General features: G+C 31.5%; 1 protein-coding gene across 1 annotated transcript; it reads left to right on the forward strand.

Moving 5' to 3' along the window:
• The first annotated feature begins 11,097 nt into the window (after window positions 1-11,097).
• Window positions 11,098-21,473, forward strand: LOC148285544 (endocuticle structural glycoprotein SgAbd-4-like). Its single transcript, XM_088243796.1, has 3 exons — window positions 11,098-11,322; window positions 14,264-14,437; window positions 20,452-21,473. Exons 1-3 carry the CDS (start codon window positions 11,165-11,167, stop codon window positions 20,651-20,653), a joined length of 534 nt encoding a protein of 177 aa, XP_088099922.1. The 5' UTR covers window positions 11,098-11,164; the 3' UTR covers window positions 20,654-21,473.
• Window positions 21,474-22,434: the final 961 nt, after the last annotated feature.

The raw sequence follows: 22,434 nt of genomic DNA on the forward strand, positions 1-22,434 counted from the left end.
ATATTATTCATAAATCCACCCGGTCCATGATGAAGTATAGAAATTGGAAAAAAAAAAATTTTAATGCGTTGCCTAGTGGAAGGTGAAAGAATTCAATAAAATTAATCTCACTCGCATAAATAAAGGTTTCAGCTCTTAAACTTCACAAACATCAACAGATGAAAAAAAATAAGCAATATAGATGTTCAAATATGGGCAGCATGGTGAATGTTACACAGTGTGTAAAGTGGTCACTTAAACCAGCCAATGACAGGTCATAAGCCCTGTAGATGCCGAGACTTCTATATTACTTAGACTTTTTACGGCGATACTTAAACATACACACCTACCGAGAGATATGACAAAAACATTGGTAATACCTTTAGTTAAATCTGGGCAGGTAAACTTGACGGAAAAACAAAACTACAGGCCAATATCACTAACAACCATGATATCCAGAATCTTCGAAAAATTGGTGTTAAGAATTATTTCGGAGAAATTAAGTACTTGCGGAAACCAATTCGGATTTAAAGCAGCTTTGTCAACAGATATGGCAATATTTGCCTTAAAACAAACAGTGGCCTACTATAAATCAAGAAAAACGAATACATTTTTAAATCGGGTTGTGGTCCTGTGGCTAGTGTCTCGGACTCACGGACCGAAGGTCCGTGGTTCGAATCCCACTCTACCCCAACTCGATTCTATTTCCTAATAGTGAGTTATTTACAACTCGTTAAAAATGGCCTTTAAAATTAAATATTTGGGTAAATCATAAGAACGCAAATATTTCTTTTAAAAAAAAAAAACAAAAAAAAATACGCATGCTTTCTGGATTTGAGTAAAGCATTTGACCGCGTAAATCATAAAATATTATGGAATAAAATGGAGAAGAAAGGAATTCCATCTTGTATTATTAATACGTTGGCAGCCTGGCACACACAACAGGAAAATATTGTAAAATGGGGAGATGCTACATCTACGCCTTTTTATTTGAAATGTGGAGTCCGACAAGGAGGTTGTCTGGCACTTTTTAATTTATATATGGATGATCTCACCGTGCTCCTTAATTTATCCAAAGTCGGATGTCATGTTAACGGCGTCTGCGCTAACAATATTAGTTATGCAGATGATATGGTATTATTGACTCCATCTATTAATAGTATGAGATTGTTGCTCAATATTTGCGAAAAATATGCAATTGACCACAATATGATATACAATGCAAAAAAATCTGCCGTACTTATATTTAAACACAAGACGTCAATTTCTGAGTTCATGCACCTATCACCACCTGTATTCCTAGACAACAACAGTTTAACGGTAACTGCAAAAGTCAAATATCTAGGGCACATACTGACTGATAATTGTAAAGACGATCAGGACATAGAGAGACAGAGAAGAGCCATCAATGTCAGGGCCTCTATACTAGCGAGACGCTTTTTTCAATGCAGTAACGAAGTGAAGAAAATCATATTTACTTCGTATTTGACGTCCATGTATACAGCGGAACTTTGGAACAACTATACGCAAGGAGCGTAGAATAAATTAAGGATCACGTATAACAACTCATACAGACAATTATTCGGATTGCCTAGGTACTGCAGTGCCTCCGAAATGTTTACAGCTGGACGAATAAACACCTTCGCTGCCCTACTTCGCCAAAGAGCCTGGAGCCTATGGGAACGCCTGAAAAACTCTAATAATGAAATTCTCCAAGCCACTGCAAGGTGGATCCATTCACCGTTGTTTGAGCGATGGCGCGATATGTTAAGACAACCATAAGTGCTGCAATATAATTTTTATTTTATTTTTATATTTAGGTTTATTGTTATATTTATGTTTATTGTTATATTTTTGTTTATGTTTATAATTATGTTAATGTTTGTATGGTAGAATTGGCTCAGCACTATGTAGCCATTTTACTGGAATAAAAATATTTAAAAAAAAATTTAAAAATTACCTTCTCTAAAATGTTCTTCATCACTGTTGTAAAATGTTAATCCTTTTTTTACTACGGAACTGAATAGTTATTTTCAACACAATTAATTTAAGGGTCTTTTTCACTAGAGAAACCGGTCCTAAGGAGAATTGTGCAGTTTACAAAACATAATTTTACAAATTTCATGTCCTCAATTTGTTGAATTTTCTAAATTAAAAGAATCTCTTTAGCATTAATAAAGGTTCCAGCTCTTCAGCTTAGGCAGAATGTAGAATGTAAAACAGTGCGTAATGATGTACTGTTAGTTCGTTTGCCTACCATGCCTAATGTTTCGGGTTTGTTCATTCGCCTTGTGATGTACTGTTAGTGCGTTCACCTACCATGCCTGATGTTTCGTGTTTGTTGATTCACCTCGTGATGTACTGTAAGTGCGTTCACCTACCATGCTTGATGTTTTGGGTGTGTTGATTTGCCTCGTGATGTACTGTAAGTGCGTCCACTTACCATGTCTGATGTTTCGCGTTTGTTGATTCGCCTCGTGATGTGCTGTAAGTGCGTTCACCTACCATGCCTGATTATTTGGGTTTGTTGTTGGTTTGCCTTGTGATGTACTGTTAGTGCGTACATACCATGCTTGATCATTTGGGTTTGTTGATACGCCTCTTGATGTACTGTCAGAGCGTTCACCTACCATGCCTGATGTTTTGGGTTTGTTGATTCACCTCGTGATGTACTGTAAGTGCGTTCACCTACTATGCCTGATGTTTAGTGTTCGTTGATTCGCCCATGATGTACTGCTAGTGCGTTCACTTACCATGACTGATGTTTCAAGTTTGTTCATTTGCCTCGTGATGAACTGTTTGTTTGTTTGCCTACCATGCCTTTTGTTTTGGGTTCGGTCATTTCCGGCAGAACTGACGTGGGATATTTGTTTGATGGACAACTTTATCACATTATTTCATAATTCTTGCTTTTGTGAATCAAATGAAAAAGATACTCAGCAGTGGAATACAATTATTGCGAATATTTTCAAATCGGGTTGTGGTCCCGTAGCTGGTGTCGTGGATTCACGGATCGAAGGTCCGAGGTTTGAACCCTACTCTACTCCAACTCGATTCCCATTTTCTAATAGTGAGTTTACATCTCGTTGAAAATACCCCACAAAATTGAAATATTAAGGTAAATTATAACGTTGAAAATACGATTTTTTTTTATGAAAAAATATTATAAAATTATTCGGCTTAATGTTTTTGAGCTGTGCTATCTACTGATTTTATCAGGGCAAGTTTTAATGTCTCAAAGATTTATTTGATTAATTTACTTGCCTCATCTTCTAGATTTATTTAACTTTGTGTTTAATAGTGGTACACACTTAACAAATAAAAAGTAGTTGTTCCAATTTACTTAAAACTCTAATCCTATATTACATGATAAATTTAAATTTATTCATTCATGAATACCTCGACGGATTATTTTAGGATTAATTATTAATATCCACTGAGCATCTTAATATTACGCAATCTCATGACTTTCCAGGAACAAGCTTAACTAACAATAGTAATACTGTTTTTAAGAATGTTTATGGATGTAATAATTAATAATAAAAATACCTTCAAAATAATTCAGTTTCTCGATACTATCCGAACTTACAATAAGAATTGAAAATTATAAAAAGAATAACCCGTGATTTGGTTTTGATCAGACTGAATTATATTTTTTACGAGGGATATGATTATGATAATTCAACACAATATTAATTTAATTTTTGACGCTCTATCTGTGTGGTTATTCATTATTATAAAATAAATATAAACAACTATGTTTTTAGCAAAAAAAAATTTCTACCGACCGGTTACAAAGATATACAAGCTTCTTTGTTCAAATTTACTTAACTTCAGTTAACCTAGTTAAGTTTATCATGATAAAGAAGCTTATATAACTTTGAAACCGGTCGGTAGATTTTTTTTTTAATAAACGGTTAAAAACAAAATTGTTTTTATTTAACATAATATAACAGAGATAAATAAAATTTTAAAGATGGGAATACAGAAGTTTAGGCATCCACAGGGCATATAACCTGTAATTTGCTAGTTTATGTGGCGACTTTACATACTGTGTAACATTCACCGTTCTGCATATATTTAAACATCTTATTCCTTCGATTCTTCCATCTGTTGATGTTGATGTTTTTTATCTCTGTTTTATCATGTTAATATTAACAGCTCCGTAGTGAGTTGAATTCAGTCCGTGTCTACAAAAATTTGGACAAGCTCAAAACATTGTTGTTTTTTTTTTTTTTTTTTTTTAATAATTTTATTTGTTTATAGATATATATATATATAGTAATCGGGGTTATTAATTTATTTATTTATTATATATATACGGCCTAAGCCAATTACAACAGTTACCTGAAGAAACATAAATGCAAGAAACTAAACAAAAAGAACATAAAACTATTTAGCAAAGACAAACAAGGGCAAAACTCCATTCGGTAATTTGTAGAGAAGGGGAAAGGGACAAGACCACAGGATGTGTTCAGAAGGTTGGTTGGGATATCCGCAGCAGCACGAAGGGGAGTTAACAACATAAAAAGCTATTTTTTTTTTTTATCAAATTCAACCATGACCTGATAAAAACTGAGTAGTCCAGTGATCGGGGATAACCTAAGAAGATTTTTAGCGCTGGCGGATTGAAGGAAAATAATTATTTTTTTAATAACTTTTTTTTTTAGTCAAATACGATAATTTACCTTATAAAGCTGGCATTTTGGGTAAAAAACGAACATGAAGCACCAATTATATACTTTTTAAATATTTGACTAACACCAGTACATTTTAACATATTACAACAGAGATGAAGAACATTTAAGAGAAGGTAATATAGAAGTCCAGGCATCTACAGGGATTATGACCTGTCAATGGCTGGTTTAAGTGGCCACTTTACACACTGTGTAACATTCGCCATTCTGCCTATATTTTAACATCTATATTCCTTCAATTCTTTCATCTGTTGATGTTTGTGAAGTTAAAGAGCTGAAACCTTTATTTATGCGGGTGAGATTCATCTAATTGAATTATTTCACCTACATACTAGGCAACGCCAGAAAATATATTTTTTTCAATTTTTATACTTCTTCATAGACTAGGTAATTTATCAACAATATTTTACCAGTACATTTGTTTTAGAACGTTCCGGGACTGTGAAAATCAGGTTAAAATCCGTCCAGTGGTTGCCGAGATTTACCTACTTATATATTTGTGGTTAAATATAGTCACAGTGATGTGTTGAAACATAACAGGATCATTAAATATAGTCATGTAAAAAGTCTTCATATTCCTGGATAAAATAATATTTTACTTTTATTTGAAACCGAATTTTGGTTACATAATATTACATCACTAGACACGACGAAACCTGGTCTCTGGGGAAAACATTATTACTATATGATAATTTGGGCCAAACTAAATTACGCATTTTTTCGAACTATAATTAAAACCCAGTTCCCGAAAAATGTCAGTAAAGGAAATCAATCCACTAAAAATTAAAACGTTAAATGTGCAACTAAATCAATCATTTTGCTAAAAGGTATAATTAATTAAAGTAGATTTTTATTTTCTCTAGCTATTTAATAATACATTGTTTATTAAGTTACATTAATAGTAACTTCTATTAAACTAATTTATATATCTACATTATTGCAATAAACATAATACTTTTTTTGAAATCAATAAATTTTCTTTCATGCACACGTTCTGGGATTTCATCATTCAGTATCATAATAGTTTATTATATTTTTAATAAAACCATTATGCACCTTTATCATTTAACAGCCACTATTTTAAGTATATAAGGGAACTTTGGAAGTATTAAAGTTAGTTTGATAATGTCCTAACAAGACGAAACCCATCACATTATACACTCTTGTATGGTTAAAAAAATAAAAGTAAAATTAAATCCTATAAAGTATTTCATTTCGGATACCTTACCAAATGTTTATATGGAATTCTACCAATTTACTACATACACAATAAATTTTTACTTTTATTTTTTCTGTCTTAATTTATTATGTTTCAATCGAGCGTTTTAGGCGTTTGAGTAAAAAAAATTAAATGAAAAGGGGGTAACACTAAATTGTAATATCAATTATATCGAATGACTAAACACTGATAATCCAAAGGCCCTAATTTCATTATATTATAAGTTTGTCAGAAGCCATTTGGAATACGCATCTCAGATATGGAATAAAAAATATTCCAAACAAATTCATAAAGTACCTAAAATACAAAACCTGTATTTCTTATGTATCAACTCTCACTGCCTCCACGTACCATGGAATCAATTCTCTACAATACCGCAGCGTGTGTGCGGACCAACTACTGCTTTACAAAATTATGACAGGAATAGTTTACTGTGCAGAACTACTTAGTTTAATAACAATACATGTGCCTGCCAGGATTTGTAGACGCTACCACCTGTTTCATGTACCAATAAGTAAAACATGGTATTTTAAAAATGCTTTTTTTCGTAGGAGTTTTTCAGTGTACAATACAAAGTTTAAAGATATAGATTACACAAACATCACTCTGTCAGATTTAAAATTTACACTAAAAATGCATTTAGTAACTTAGTAGACACTAAAATAATAAATGTGTACGTTAGGGGGGGCCGATAATTTTTATTTCCGAAATTAGAAAAATGAAAGGGGTCTAAAAAGATGCCTTTTGGATTACTCAGAATGCAAAAAATATATTTTTTAAATATTCCATACTACTTTTGGTCCTTAACCAGAGCTTGAAGTTTTCGAAAAAGTCGATTTTTTGCTCTAAACTGGCTGTCATTTCGAATTTGAGTAAGTTAATCAGTCCAATGAAATTTTATAATGCGCATTAAATCTTATTAAATAAGCATCTAAGGGCGTGAGTTGCACTTTGTTTCGTAATAAATGGATAGCATTGTTTTAATGGGCTATTGTTTTCGTCAATATTAGTTAGGCGCTCGACGGAATCAGTTCCGCGGAGTGTAAACTTTTTGCATTTCGGTAGGTTTAAAGCGCGTTTGAATTTGTAATGTAATTAAGTTATTTTTTTACTGACAAAAAATAATTTTATCAATATAGATAATTAACAAAATGTTCAGACAGTGATAAACTTCAAACCTCGGTTGAGGGCCAAAAGTAGTATGGAATATTTTTTTAAATAATTTTTACGTTCAATGTGATTTAAAATGCAACTTTTTAGACCTCTTTCACTTTGATGTCTAAAAAAATAAAAAACCTCATACATCATCGGCCCTCTCCAATAAACTCCATTCCCCTCCTTATCCTCTCCTCAAGCATTCTTGTCCTAATCCCGCCCAATTTACAAAAACTTACTGTTCTTAAAAAAAATCTTTGATTATTGAAAAATATTTACAAGTTCATGAAAATAACATTTTTATTTGTATTTATTTGATATATTTTCTTTACTAACTTTGTATACTTTGTGGAAATCTGTTTTTAGTTCTGAGTTTATACGCTACATCTGTTTGTTAACTATAAATTTTGTTAATTTCCCAAATAAAATAAAATAAATAAATATTCAACATATATTAAAATAAAAAATAAAATATATTATCTGGATAAATAATTATTGGTTTTATAATGCGAGCATGTTTGTTTGAGAATTCAAATCAACACTCGGAGCAAAAGTATCGTGTTGCAATATGTATAAGACTCAAATCACACGTGAGCCATCATTTAAGTAAACTTCCTTATCACATATGACATTTAAATACCAGCATGTGGGGAATAGTTGTATTTCTGTTTCTGATTTCAAGAAGACTTAAGAAAAACAAAACAATATCGGTACAAAAATAAAAAAAACGTTTGTAATTTTTTTATACACTATAAAAAACAAATTTTAAAAAGACGTTTAACATCCTTATTTTTCCAATTCCAACCAAACTTATGTTTGTACCATAATTAAAGCTCCTGTGGGGCTCACATATGTATGCGATGCCATATCATATAATCGACTTTTGTCACTCTTTTCCTTGTACTCGCCCTCATTTCAATATCTTCCTCTGAGTATCCCATCACAATAGGGAAATATAACATACTACGAATACCAATAAAAATGTATAAAATGAATTAAAAATTATTAATTGTATTTTCAAAATCAAAATGGATATTGTGGAGAAATATTTTCATACATAAATATAAAAAAGAAATTAAACAAAAACAGGTTGCTAGAAAAATGCGACGTTTGTGGCTTTAATTGTTGTGACGTCAAGACTTATTATATTGTTGTACACAAATTTAATGGCCAGGAATAAATAAACATGAATCGTGTCGTATTAGGGGCGTGGCCAATGGAATGACCGTTTTTGCGGGAGTTCAAAATTACAAATTTAAAAGTTTTTTTTTCTCTACTAATAACTTTTTTTTTACTGGACAGTATTACATGTCTTTATTACTTCAAAAATGTTTAAAAAATTGATATTTCCCATTTCCCAGACATCAATTCTTCTATCTTTATTAAAATATCCCCGTCGCCAATGAAATGATACAATAAATTACAATTATTATATAGAAATTATCTTGATATCATTTTTCTTTTGAGCGAGGCTAAGTTGTAAGTATCGTTTAAATTGATTCGTCAATAATTTAATTAGGTTGTTTTTTTTACTTCTTTTCAATGATATAACTATTTGCATTACTGACGTGGCTGTATTGAAATTAATTGAGCACTAGCACTTGTTCCACAGATAAACAGCCTTTTTATCACTTTTGACATATATTTTGACACGTTATAACTTGGTGAAGACTGGGCAGAATTAGTCAATGATACAATAAGTCATTACTCAAATAATCTTTCTCACTAAAGGCCAGTTGTATCGAAAAGGGAAAATAAGTAAAGTTCAAATTAATTATGTTTTTAGGTTTTCGTCGAAATACTTTTTTAAATTCTTTTTAATAGTAGTTTTATCTTTATTTTTTTCTTACAACCCATTTTGTCGTCCGTTTTAACGAAATGAAAAACCAAACTTAACCAGCTGACTTTGTCTAGGTACAGTTCAGACAACTTATATGATTACTTTTCAATACCATAAATGCCATGCCTAAAGGGTTTTGCTGACCTGTCGATCGTCTATAATGTGTAAAAAAAACATAAAAAATGGGTTTTTTAACATGTTTTTTTTGTCCCTAAAAAGTGGTTTTGATTTTAGGATTTAAGTTTATTTTGTGACAATATTTTAAGACCTGAATAAGAAAAAACAGATTGATTTTTTTTTTTTTTTGAGCATTGAAAATTATTGATAAAACCTTAAAAAAAACTTGACAATCTGATACCGAAATATGTAATATGATAAATTTTGTATTCTAAAATCAGTTTTATGCATCTAGAAATGTTTTTTATTTAAGAAGGTATTTTTTAAGTTCCTTTTATTTTCGTTTAATTATCTTCAAAGCTTAAATTTAAAGTTCGTTCTTCAAAGTAATTATTACTGCATACTGTATTACGTATCTCTCACATAAGCTTGCCTTTTTTGGTGAGGAATTATGTTTCATGTTGCATTGTATTTTTTACACATACATACGTATAATATTACTATGTTTTGTTCCTGATACTGCTATAACATGTTTAAAAAAACAATACTATTTTAAACATCATACCCTTCCCTTAGTTATGAAATGAGAATTATAATTAATAACTGTAAGAAACGCAGACAACTAATTATGATTTTTTTATGTGGATAATTTTTTAATAAAACCTCTACCAATTGTTGTCAACCACGTCAACTAATCTTATTAGCTTAGTTTTGCAAAATACTCAAACATGTTAACATGTTCAAAAATTATATGCTTTTATAAAAATCACACCCTCCTCTTAGAATAAAATTTGATAACTGTAAGAAACACTACATAGTAGTTTAAAATATTTTTGTCTATATTATAACAGTTCTGAGTCGAAAAGTGCAATAATTAGTCTATTACAACGTAATTTTCGTTGACATTTATATTAGAAACATTGATACTTCAAAAATAAAGCATAAATTCAGAATACTCGCCAACCTAACCGTATTACGATCAAGATGACAAGACTCGCGATTAAGTTGAGGAATAAAAATATGTAACCGATTTGATTGAATGAAACTGCAGTATTATTTTCAAGAACATTTTTTTTTTTAAAACCGGCCTTGTAAATACTGTTTTGTAAAATTATGCTACCTTATTTTTTTAACAGGAAAAGAAATTTGTCAACTTTCATAATCATCATCATTCCGTTTCCGAACCTAATGGTGCATAAGGCACGACATTGGTATACCAATCACTGCATATCTTGATCATTTTAGTTTCATGAAGGTAAGATTATCAGTCTTACGATTCAGGTGCCAGTCCAGGGACTATGAAATATTCTAGTGCAAAAAAACACCTTTTTAAATCAATATTTCATGTCAACTATGTCGGTAATCGAACCCGAGACCTCTTGCATAGTGGGCGAACCCACTGACTACTACACCATAAGGCCGAAACTTTAATGTCAACTTTAGTCCTCTTAAATACTATTAATAGTTTACATTTTTATTTTTCTTCAATTTCTGATCTAATAATTCATATTCATAAACTTATTTAGGTGATTTGCCATCAAAAGCGGATTTTCCCTATCCAAAAATTTCCATTTTGTAAAAACTCTTGATATATTTCCAATATTAAAAAGTGATCGTCGGTGGGGTACGAAATGACCATATTTTGTTAATATGATTGTTAAACTAATTTAAACAATGGCGCAGAGACAACATTGATGAATAAAATATGAATATTATACCTCGATGCGATCCTGTGTCGATTTGTGTTCATCGAGAAACATCACCTTCGCTTAGCGCGATTCTTTGGAATACTCAAATAATAAAATTAAAATTTCGCAATAAGTAAATATTATTTTCGTGAATCTCAATCTACGATCATATCCGACCGCGACAGTTTTATACAAACATCTACGTCTGTCACATACATAAATACTCTCACTAATACTCGAGCAAAGCCTATGTTTGTATGAACAGAGATCGGTAATGAGTTGTGGTGCTCGAGTATGTACGCATAGTTGGACCTGAGGCTGAATCACTTAGCAGACCTGGCAGGGGAAGGGAAGGGGTTAACAATGCAAACACATTCGTCCCATATAAATATGCCGGGAAGTTGGTGTTGTCACTTCAGTGCACACGTCGAGTCGACTAGCTTATCCTGTAAGTTTACAATTACTCACTATGTGGAGCTTTGGATTACTCGTCTTGTGCGTCGGGCTCGCCCGCGCCGCCCCTGCCCCCCAGGGGGATGCCAAGCCCGCTGACCTGAAGGAAGTCACCCCGATCTCCATCATTTCACAGGCTGAGGAATTTGAACCTGATGGTTCATACAAATTCAGGTTTTTTGAAACATATATTTATCCTTAGAACTTTTTTTCTATCGTAATAAACATAATTATTCAAAAGTACTTTTAAAGTTTATTTAAAAATATTGTGAGCTGATGATATTTAATCACTTTGTGTGATGTAAAATCAACTATTGTAATTTAAAATATTACAACAGAGAAGGTAACATAGAAGTCTAGGCATCTACAGGGCTTATGACCTGACATTGGCTGGTTTAAGTGGCCACTTTACACATTGTGTAACTGTAGTATTTTTTTTTTCGCAGCCCTCTCTAAACGGTTTTTCATTTTATTTTCTTTGTGACAGAAAACTCAAATTATTTAAAGGGAACATGGCATTGATTGATAAATAATTTAACAAATATGGAGAAGTTTCAAAGTTGGGAATATTAAAGCTAAGACATTATCACTTTTCGACCCGCCATTGCCTCATCATAAGCTTCACAAGCGATCGATATACCACGATTCTATTTATGCGTAAATATTCACATTTCTTATATTTAAAAGTTCCCTTTGAAAATCACTAAAATGTGATATAAATAAAATATTAGAAATATATGTATAAATAGATGATATGTATAGTTAAGTATAGTAAAGATAATATTTATAACTACGTGAAATATATTTACCTTGATAAACTTCCGAGGAAGGTAAAATCAAGCACTTGCTTACAAACATTCTGGATAATTTTGTCAGTTAAAATCACAATGTTAAGATGTTTTCTTAGTACTTCGAATTCTGTAGATGCAAATTATTTTTTTAGTTTGATTTGTGGATTTGATAACATTATTGTATGGTTCGTTATTTAATAAATTAGTAAGTGGTATTAACACAGTAAATAATTAGTATTATATAAATATAAATATTTATATACAGGACGACTGAAACTGAACCCGCCATAGCAAATTAGTACAAAGAGGAGGTCATTTGCCAATTATTTGATCTCACTTTCCCTCACTGAAGTTCTATAGTTTGGGAGTTTATTTAGATTTTTCCAAAATTTGACCTTCAAGCATTCAGAACTTTAAGTTTATTAATTATTTTAGACTTTTTTTTTATTAATTCTTGGTAGTCATAAACATTTGTGATTAAAATACGTTAGAACTTCCCTCAAACTAGGACTAAAAAATAAAATATTACGCTTTAAAAAAAAAAACTTAAAAAAAAAAACTTTACGATAAAATTCAACCTAAAAAAAATGCAGTGTTTTAAGAATTTATTCTACTCTTAGTTAGTTCTCTAGTTGTTTATCTTTTTTTTAAAAAAAGATTAATATCTTATTTTTTTAACCCTAGTTGAATTTTGGAAAAATCTCAATGAAGTATAAAAAATGATATATCTCCCAAACTATAAGACTTTTTTTAATAAAAGCAAAGTCCAATAATTAGCAAATGACCTCCTCTATATGAATTAACAATACATCATCTTAGCACCTTTTGTAATGTATCCAAGCGGCAGAAGAATACAGTTCGGAATGTGAAATAGAACCAGAAACCATGATGGCAACTCTCGAGTAAAAAAATCTAAAAAGGAAATTCAGGTAGAGAAAAGTTCGCATCGTAGTGTAGTGATTGGCATTTTTGCCTACCATGCTGGAAGTTCTTGATTCGATTCCTGTCACAATGAATGTGAAATATTAGTTTTTAAAGTGAATCTGCAGTGAAATATTTCGTTGTTCCTCGACTTGCACCTGAAGCGTTAGAATGATCATCTTACCTCCCACATAACATAAATGATCATTATACACTGCAATAGGAATTGAAATACAGTGCTCTATGCACCACTGGGTGTGGGTAGGGAAATGATGATGACGAATCAAAAATTGCTTTGAAATTTTAAAAAATTGATGAATCAGAAAAACACACAATTTCTTCTAAAAAATTTAATCGCCTAAATACTCGTACCTAGTCTGTATTTGGAAAGATGAATAACGCAGTTATGAGGTGAAATGCGTGAAATAGAACCAGATTCTTAAAAGAGTGTTTTTGCAGATTGCAGTTCTCAGGTTGAAAACTTGAAAAAGAAAATCAAGTAGAGAAAAGTTGGCATCGTTGTGTAGTGGTTAGCGCTTTCGTCTAGGACTCTCGAGGTCCTGGGTCAAAATGAAATATTTCACTGTCCTTAGAATTGCACCTGAATAGACCTTACCTTGATGTAACAGATGATCGATATACCTGCGCTATATTTGATTTACCAATACAGTACCCTACGCACCATTGGTGGCGAATAAGGATTTAATAATTTAAAAAAACTGTGCCAAAAATATTCAAGATAATTAAAATTACATTTTTGCACCGAAAAATTATCTTGTTTTCAAGCAAAATTATCGTGCTTTCTGGGATGGAATTAAAAATTGGATTTTAATTAGAAAAATATTTATTCTTGCTACGCGAAGAATGAACGTCCACCAATACAGCAATAAATCTATATAAGAGGGAGCACGAAGATAGAACTCATAACAAGGAAGACAGAGACGCTATTCTGTGGCGGTGTTGTGTAAAACAGATTCAGTCGGTTGATGACTGTGATAGGGAACGCACACGCATAATATGAGCGGATATATGATTTTAAATTTATTTTGCCATAACAGAGCTAAATTATATATATTTATTTGCATAATTTATGGAAAAAAAATTATAAAACAGTATGTCTCAATGTTTTTTTTTCTTTTCGAATGTCTGAACTTTAGAATAATCCGTCTTTTACTAGTGGTTAAACGATGTTACGTCACCGCGCGCAAAGGGATTATTTACCACAGTCTTTTAAAAGGTAACAACTACACCGTGGAGGTCACTAACATTGTTGTAAAAATATTGATGCGATTTATTCTCGTAACCTATTTAAAAATGATGATCTCGTCGTGTTTCAAAATGTATTGCCTATGATAATTAGTTATTATTTTTACAGTATTACTTACAGTCATGTTAATTTACAGTTTCGAGTCAGGAAACGGAATAAAAGTAGAAGAGTCTAGCTTCACCAAGATCGTGCCCTTCAAAAGAACAGCAGAAAATGCCGACTTGAAGGATGCTCCAGAAAATGTAGAGATCCATGTTCAGCAAGGTTCCTACAGCTACATTGCTCCAGACGGCAGCACCATCAGCCTGAAGTAATTAAGTCATCTTACTTTATATGTACTGAAAATTTTCGTCATTATTTTGATTTGAAAATTATTTATTACCTATTGAACCTTTGTATCATACAAACACTTGTATCATTTTCTGAAAATCTACTCACTATATTTTATGGTAAATTACTTAACAACACTAAATGGCGCATAGGGTACTGCATTGTTACACCTATTGCGGCGTATCTTAATATTTTTTTGCAACATGAAGACAATCTTTTATGTCTACCGGTTTTGAGACGTACCCATCTCTTCGTCAGGACACTCACTACACAAACATGCTGATACTAAAAAATGCTTTCACCTTTACCATCACTGTAGCATAAAAAGTATTTACTAAAAAATACACAAATTACATGCAGAATTAAAAGGGATGCAAATACCACTATATTCAAACATGCAGTCAAATTAGGTTAATAATATTTAGTGATATATTATAGGATGTGTAAGGGGGGTTAAGAAGAGAAGGGGCTGAGATTTCGAACGTTATACGATATGTTAATTTTTTAATAAAAAAGTAAGCTATATTGAAAAAAAAAAATTGTTTATTAGGTGTATATGGTGTCAGCATCTCCTTAAACTTTATACGTAATTTATGATTTTTTTCTTAAATATTATGTATACCACGGTGATGGTGTGTGAAAGTTTATTTTAGTATTTGCATGTTGGTGTAGTGAGTGCACTGACGAAGAGACGGATACGTCTCGAAACCGGTAGTCGTAAAAAGTCGTTAAGTGGTTAAATGCGAATATTAACATAAATTAAAATGTCTGACCACAAAGTTAATGCTTTGAACATAAATAATATTCCAAGGTTAATTTAGAATTAAATCGACAGAGCTTAGTGCTTTTAGAGTAGCTCGACTGTCCGAGAGAATAAAAATTCTATTGCTTTTGTATCGTTTGCGTAAATTTTCATGTGCCCAGCCATAGACGGCGTGGTGTTCCGTTTAGAAAATGGAGAACCTTTTAGTGGGTCTTAGCTAATGGAAAACCTTTTAGTGGGTCCAACTTCATGTATCCCAGCACCTGCAGCATCTTTCTTGGAGCCATCGGTGCACCACACAATGTCTCCTTTCCTGCTCAGTGTGAGGCTATCGGGCAGCCATTGTTCCCTATCAGCTATAAAAACCGTGAAGTGCTTTTGGAAGTTGAATTGCATAGTCGTTGACATCCAATGGCATGGCTCGTATCGGATTTTCGATGAGGTATTGCTGAGAATTTCTCATAGTTCTAGACTTACAGTTGGTATTGCCCGAATCCAATACACGTAGCATTTTCATGTCAACCTTCATCTGTTCATGAAAATGTAGAAAATTTAGGCATAACATTTCTGTCATCACTGTAGTTGGAGTAGAGAACATTGTTCTAGTGGCAATGCCACAGGCCATTATTTGTACTGGATAATTCACCACTGCATACCTTTTCTTGATCTTTTTTTGCTAAGCTATGCATCCATAAGTGATCATGGCTGTGTTTATCCGAAGTGCAGCATTTGGTTTAAGGTCCCATTTTTTTCCCACCATGCAGCAACCAGTATGATTTTGGCCTTTCTGCTCACATATTGTATGTGTAAATTCCAAGTGAGTCATTGATCTAAGATTATTTTCAGATAATTGACGTCCTAAAAAATGCAGTCTTATTTGAAGGAGTAGGAAGTTTAACTTCCTCCTCCTGGTGAATGGGATGATGAAATTTTAGTCTTGCTACACCAGCATTTAATCGTCTTTAAGGCCACTTGCTTGAAACTAGATATGGTACTCAGGCATTTACCCACAATCGACACTAAATCATCTGCATATCCCCTGATTCAAAAACTTTGCATCATTGAGCTCGCACAATAGATCATCAACGACGATAGGTTCATTCAAGTGGTGATAAAATACTTCTTTGAGGACAGCCTCTTATTAGCGATACCTCTATGGTGGCAAAAGTGTTGTCTTGACGGTTCGGTTTGATAGCATTAACTTAATCTATGTTTTAGTGGTTGGATCAACATCTCGTTTCGTCATTCCATTAGTAATGACTTCAGTTTAGGTGTTATCAAAAGCTCTCTCAATGCCCAGAAAAGTTCAATTTCTTTATCATCAAGAGCTTTCTTTCCTCTGTCAGTCAATGCAAGTAGTGCAGTCTCTGTGGATTTGTTTATTGATAGGCATATTGATTAACATAAAAAGGTGCTACTTTAAAGCTAGTCTCGGTCATCTAATATATAAATCACCTTCCCCATTGTTTAGCAAAGGAAGAAGGTAAGACTTATTAGTCGGTAGATCTTAGGCTGTGACTTGTCTCTGTCTCCAACCTTGGAGATGAAGGCTACCTTTAATCCTTCGCTTGCATAAATAATAATTAAACTTTTAACTAATACATCAATTTCACATTTTCAACATATTTTTTATATTAAATTAAATACTTTTAAAAATAAAACTCACTTGCACAACGAACTCATACTTGTCTCTACAGCCAAAGCAAAAAAAAATAAAATTGTCCATTAACTCTAATTTTCCAGCTGTATATATTTACGTAACATAATCGCCTTTTGCTTGCTACGCCTGCGCCTTGTGATTGTCACTAAAATAGATTAGCGGATCCCTCTCATTCAAATGTCACAAGTTTATAAAATATTCACATACATAGATACAAGTGACATCATAGCAATGTCATGAAATTCTATTATTTATGTTTAGTTTTAATTTCCCATTACTTAAAAAAAACATAAAGCTTCTGATTAATTGTGACTTGGCTTGGATTTAAGGAACAAATTTGCAAAAAAAAAAATTAAATATATAAGAAAAAAATACAAAATACGCTATTAGAAAATGAGTGTTAATTTCAGAAATAGGTTGAAAATAACAATTAAGATTTTTTCGCAAAACATGCTGATTTTCCTCATTTTCAAAATTGCTTTTAAGAGACAGCGTTACTGCCAGTTAAAATATTTATATTTAAAATACAATTACACAGTATGATACATGGTTAGAGAGGAAGAGTCTAAAACTGGTAATCCCAGTGTGGAAAATATCCACCTCTATCGGTAGGCTGTTCAACAGACTAATCATTTTCCCCACAGGTGTCATCAGAGCTAAATTTGTTCTGCGTTCAGGAAAAACAAATGGTCGGTGTTGCCTAGCTTTTAAATAGTTGCTCGGTATTTGATTGTAGTTCATAGTACTTACGTACCTAAAAAAACAGAAAAACCTATTTTATCTCTCGGTAACGTAGCATAAGATATTTGTTAAATACCTAGTATGTCTCAATATACTGAAAAACACTATTGACAAAAAAAATCATAAAATTCACGCAATTCTGCTTAGCGTAAAATAATTTTCAAAAATTTATGTAAATATTTAAAAGAACAAAACACTTCGTTACTACCAAAAATATACAAGCAAAACCGAAAAAAAAAATAGGACGAAACAAAAAAAAATTCAAAACAAGTAAAACCAAAACAAATGTGACAAAAAATTATTAATATTATTATTTATGGACTGCACTTTTATTTAATTTGTTTGTGGAGTTAAAGTTGATGTTTAAGTCTTAATTAACAGTACTTTGTTTATTTAAATAATTTTATTTGCTGTAAAAATGATTTATTTGCCTTTAAAATTAAAATTGTCAATTTTAGTAGTTGGTAGAAAAGGAGCTGACTATTACACCACGAGGCCGGCAAGAGGTTTCGAGTTCGATTCCCGACATTGTTGACATGAAATGACAGGCGTCGTGGCGTAGTTTGTGAAACTAGCGTCGCGGGTTCGAATCCCGCAGTTTTTTCTCAATTGGTCTCGGTGTTGTGGAATATTTTTCATAAGCTCCTTCGATATCTTATTTCTTACCTGCTGCAAGCCTCTAAAAGAAGAGGCTTGGCGAGTTCTTCCTTAAAAAATTAAAAATAAGATATTTAAAAGGGTGTTTTTACAGTAAAATATTTCATAGTCCTTAGACTAGTACCTAAGCGTAAAATTGATCATCTTACCTTCATGTAGGAAATGCTACGATTGATGTACCAATTCGGTGCCCTATGCATTATTATGTGCGGAAAGGGAACAATGATGATGATGAATTTTAATAGTTGTTTTAGGAGGTTTATTCCTACGGTTATTTTTTAACAATTATGTTCCATCATATTTATGATCAATATGCTTATTTTAATTTTTGAAAATTTTGTTGTTATAATTATTATGCATAAGCGTTTTATTTGCTGAAAAGTACATGGAATTTAACCATTTAATGGTAATGAATTTTGATATTTCTGCCAGTATGTATTTATTCAATAACAGTCTCATTCAACGACAAAAAAACTTTATTTTCTTACTCAAATATGCAAATAAAGCAATTATGTTTTATTAAAATTTCGCTTTTATGTCACTTGTTATAATAATTTCAAGCAAGAGAAATCTTTGAAGATTAGATGACGTGCTTCATAATCAATTATGTTTTTTTTCTAACATTTTACTAAATTAACTGATACGAATCAGGCATTCACTCACTTCTACAATAATCAGATATTTTTAAATTGCTTGTTCAATAATAAAATAAATTTCAAACCTAGATGACTTTTGGTAACCCTTTAAGAATCGTTTTGAAATCGATGATTAGATTCGACCTGATTTCGGATATATTTTTTAAACATAAATGACAATCATAAAATCCTTTCTCGATTGTCCTTTCTGCAAGGATTTCAGAATAAAAACTTAAAAGAGAACCAGACTCGTATCTCATTACTGATGTGATATAATGCTATCGTTTGACATGTTTTATTATTTCAGGGATTTATTTTTTTTAGTTGAAAACCCCTAATTCTAATTGTTTATTTATTCATAACATGTATGTAAATAATGTCACGTATCCCAATTTCATGGGACTACAACTGAGACACGTACTCAAAAGTGCAAGCAAGAATAGAAATGAAGATTTTTTTGTCCAAACGTCCATAGATATTTAATAATTGCCTATTAAGACTACATAAACTTGACAGAGACTATATTAATTTAGTTCTATTGATACATTTTACTCTTCATTATCCAAATTTAGAAAAAGAGTTTTTTAATGGTAAAATAATTCATTCGGTCATTTAGCCATTTTGTGTTAGAGTCCCATTATATTTTTGTTAGTTTTTTTTTTTTTAATTTTTTTTTTTAAATTCCTAATTTTGTATTTGTTTTTTTTGTAAAGTTAATCACTCCGCAAGTTACTAATACATAAACCAATTTAATTTATTTAATTATAAAATCTCGGTTAGGGCGCTTAAAATATAAAAAATATTAGAAAATAATAAAAAAATTATGACGTACATACAAAGGGCATCACGTTCACAAAAGACGTAAATGGGCACTGCATTACTAACACCGAAAAAAATAAATAATTAATTTGTTTATTTTTGAATACATATGTTATTTAAATAGAAATATAATTACAAAAATAGACTAGAAAAATACATCTTAAAATTAAGCTGTAACATGAGTTGGAAAAAATGCCCACAAATACTACAGCGTCTGAGCGTGGGCCATTCCTTTTTTAATTATTAAAAAGTTTATAACACATATATTTGGTATGACATGACTATGAAAAGAAAAGAAAAGAAAAGAAAAATAAAGGAAAAACCAAATTTACATATGCTGAATATTACGAAAATATGATTTATTTGCAGTATGCATTTATTTTTTTTTTCAAAGAATGTGTCTATCTGCTTGAACTATTGAGGTGCGTTAATTTCCACGATCACTGTTGTCAACATATGTATTGTTGTTTTTTAAATGTTTCATGACAAATACTTTACCCTGAAGATAGTCCTTAAGGAGATAGAAATGTCAGAACAATTTAACCCTACACGGATTCATCCAGGAAACATCCATAATATAACAGGGGATTATTGCGCAAATATTAATTTTTATGTCCCGACTTGCTGGAAAAATCGGTGTCAAGTCGGAAAATTATATCATATTAAGTTGTTTTCTATTTTTTAGTGAGGTATTTCTAATACTTTTTCTTCTGATATAGATACATCGCTGACGAGAACGGATTCCAGCCAATTGGCGATCACCTCCCCACATCTCCCCCAATTCCCGCGAGCATACAGCGAAGCCTCCCTAAAGATAACCCTGACTCCGAGACTGTGCCCGCTCCATCTAGCCTGGTTTCCAGGGTTGCTGATAGCCCCGAAACCATACCCAACGTGGACATAATCACCAACGCATCATAAAAATATTTACATGATAAACTTTATCATCCTTAAACTTTCTATATAGTATCTATTCGCTTTAAATTCGAAAATAATAAAGCACTCAATTACTTTTCATCGTCATTCCCTTTAAGCATTTAATAGTGCATAGGGCATTGCATTGGTATACCAACTGCAGCGTATCTCGATCATTTTTACAAAATGAAGGAAAGATGATTAGTCTTACATTTCAGATGCCAGTCTAGCGACTGTGAAATATTCTAGTGTGAAAACACCTCTTTTTAAAAATATTTCATGTTAATCATGTAGATAATCGAATTTGAGACTTCTTGCATGGTAAGCAAACGCGCTGAGAATTACAGTACGAGGCGGACAATTACTCATATATTAAAACATAGACTCAATACTTACACAATATTATTTCAATTAAATTCGTGATTGAAATAGGATTATTTTTAATCGAAGGCATAGGTACCTAATTCATGTTTATATGAAGTTAATTACATGATATATGTACATGTAATATACATTAATATAAAATAATTACATATCACCAATAATGCCGCTTATTCTGAAGTTCTATAATATCATATAATGCATTTTGATTTCATTCAATTAAACAGTTATAGTTATTTTTCCGGTGTGATCTCGACTGATCATTTCAACATTACTATCTTACGTAAAATATAAATTTTATATATTTTTTTAAAAGTGTAAAATATTTTTACCACTATAAGTATGTTATTAACTTGTAATTATATCTACATATGAAAATATAAGTTATATTCATATAAGCAACTTGTAAATTTTGTTGTGAAATAAAAAATTAAACATTAATAAATTATGATTTTTATTTGAACCCATTTGTTTTTAAAATTTACATTTAAAGCAATAACTTTGTTAATTTTTATGTTGAATAGTATAACCAAGTATTTTTGTTTGAATAAAATCACAAAAAATAAAATTCCCACGCTACCGTGTGTTTCATATAATATTTTTTAACGCATTTATGTGTATGGAGTACTACGCAACTTTAAATATAGTAGCCTGTTTAAATCGCAAAACCACCTAATTCGATCAAAGGTGTAATTTTATTTTTAAACCATTTTCTATATTATATTTGAGCAAGTAAAACTGAAAAATTATATCACCTGCTAAAGCAGATTACAACCGCAAGCTGCGAACAATACGAACGAACCTTTAAATAATTATGCTGCGTCATGCGTCTCACGTCCCAGTTGAAAATTATACAATGGAAGGTAATCGTATGCGCGAAGAAATTACTCGAACGCACGCGCTTTGTGCGAGTAACGCCATTAATTCTCGATGCATTTGCTAAATACTCGTATCCCATTGGTCTCATTGTAGTCTCCTCATTTTTATTCACGTGCGGTTTTATTCATCGTTCATATCGCGTTTAATTTACACATTACTTTTGCGAATGCCACGTATGAAAATATAATAGAAATACTATTTTGCCAACTTTGTAATCAGTCTTTTTAATGGACCCTTACGCAGTTGAGATGACGAAAATGCTAATAATTATATACATGTAGATACAGTGTGTGATAGTAACTTTATTGGATTGACTGCATAATACTGGAAAAGCTGCTAGCTAAACTTGGTCCACTGTAAATTGTATAGAACTTGTTTGAACTATGTTCAATCATTTGCTTTTTTACTATGTGTATTTTTATTTATTTATATATCCGCCCAATGGGCATTTTTAAGGACATTTGTCAATTGACATTTAACAATTGTTTGAATAATAATTTCCTATGCTTAAGCATAGAAAATTATTA

Source organism: Micrasema longulum, unplaced genomic scaffold, assembly GCF_059751315.1.
Source record: "Micrasema longulum isolate JH-2025_06_02 unplaced genomic scaffold, ASM5975131v1 h1tg000024l, whole genome shotgun sequence".
NCBI classification, from domain to species: domain Eukaryota; kingdom Metazoa; phylum Arthropoda; class Insecta; order Trichoptera; family Brachycentridae; genus Micrasema; species Micrasema longulum.

Bases quoted from the DNA above. Each gene is read 5' to 3' on its own strand.
- LOC148285544 (XM_088243796.1), top strand. From the start codon at position 11,165: ATGTGGAGCTTTGGATTACTCGTCTTGTGCGTCGGGCTCGCCCGCGCC. The intron at 11,323-14,263 runs GTTTTTTGAAAC...GTTAATTTACAG, and splicing joins GATGGTTCATACAAATTCAG to TTTCGAGTCAGGAAACGGAA. The intron at 14,438-20,451 runs GTAATTAAGTCA...CTTCTGATATAG, and splicing joins GGCAGCACCATCAGCCTGAA to ATACATCGCTGACGAGAACG.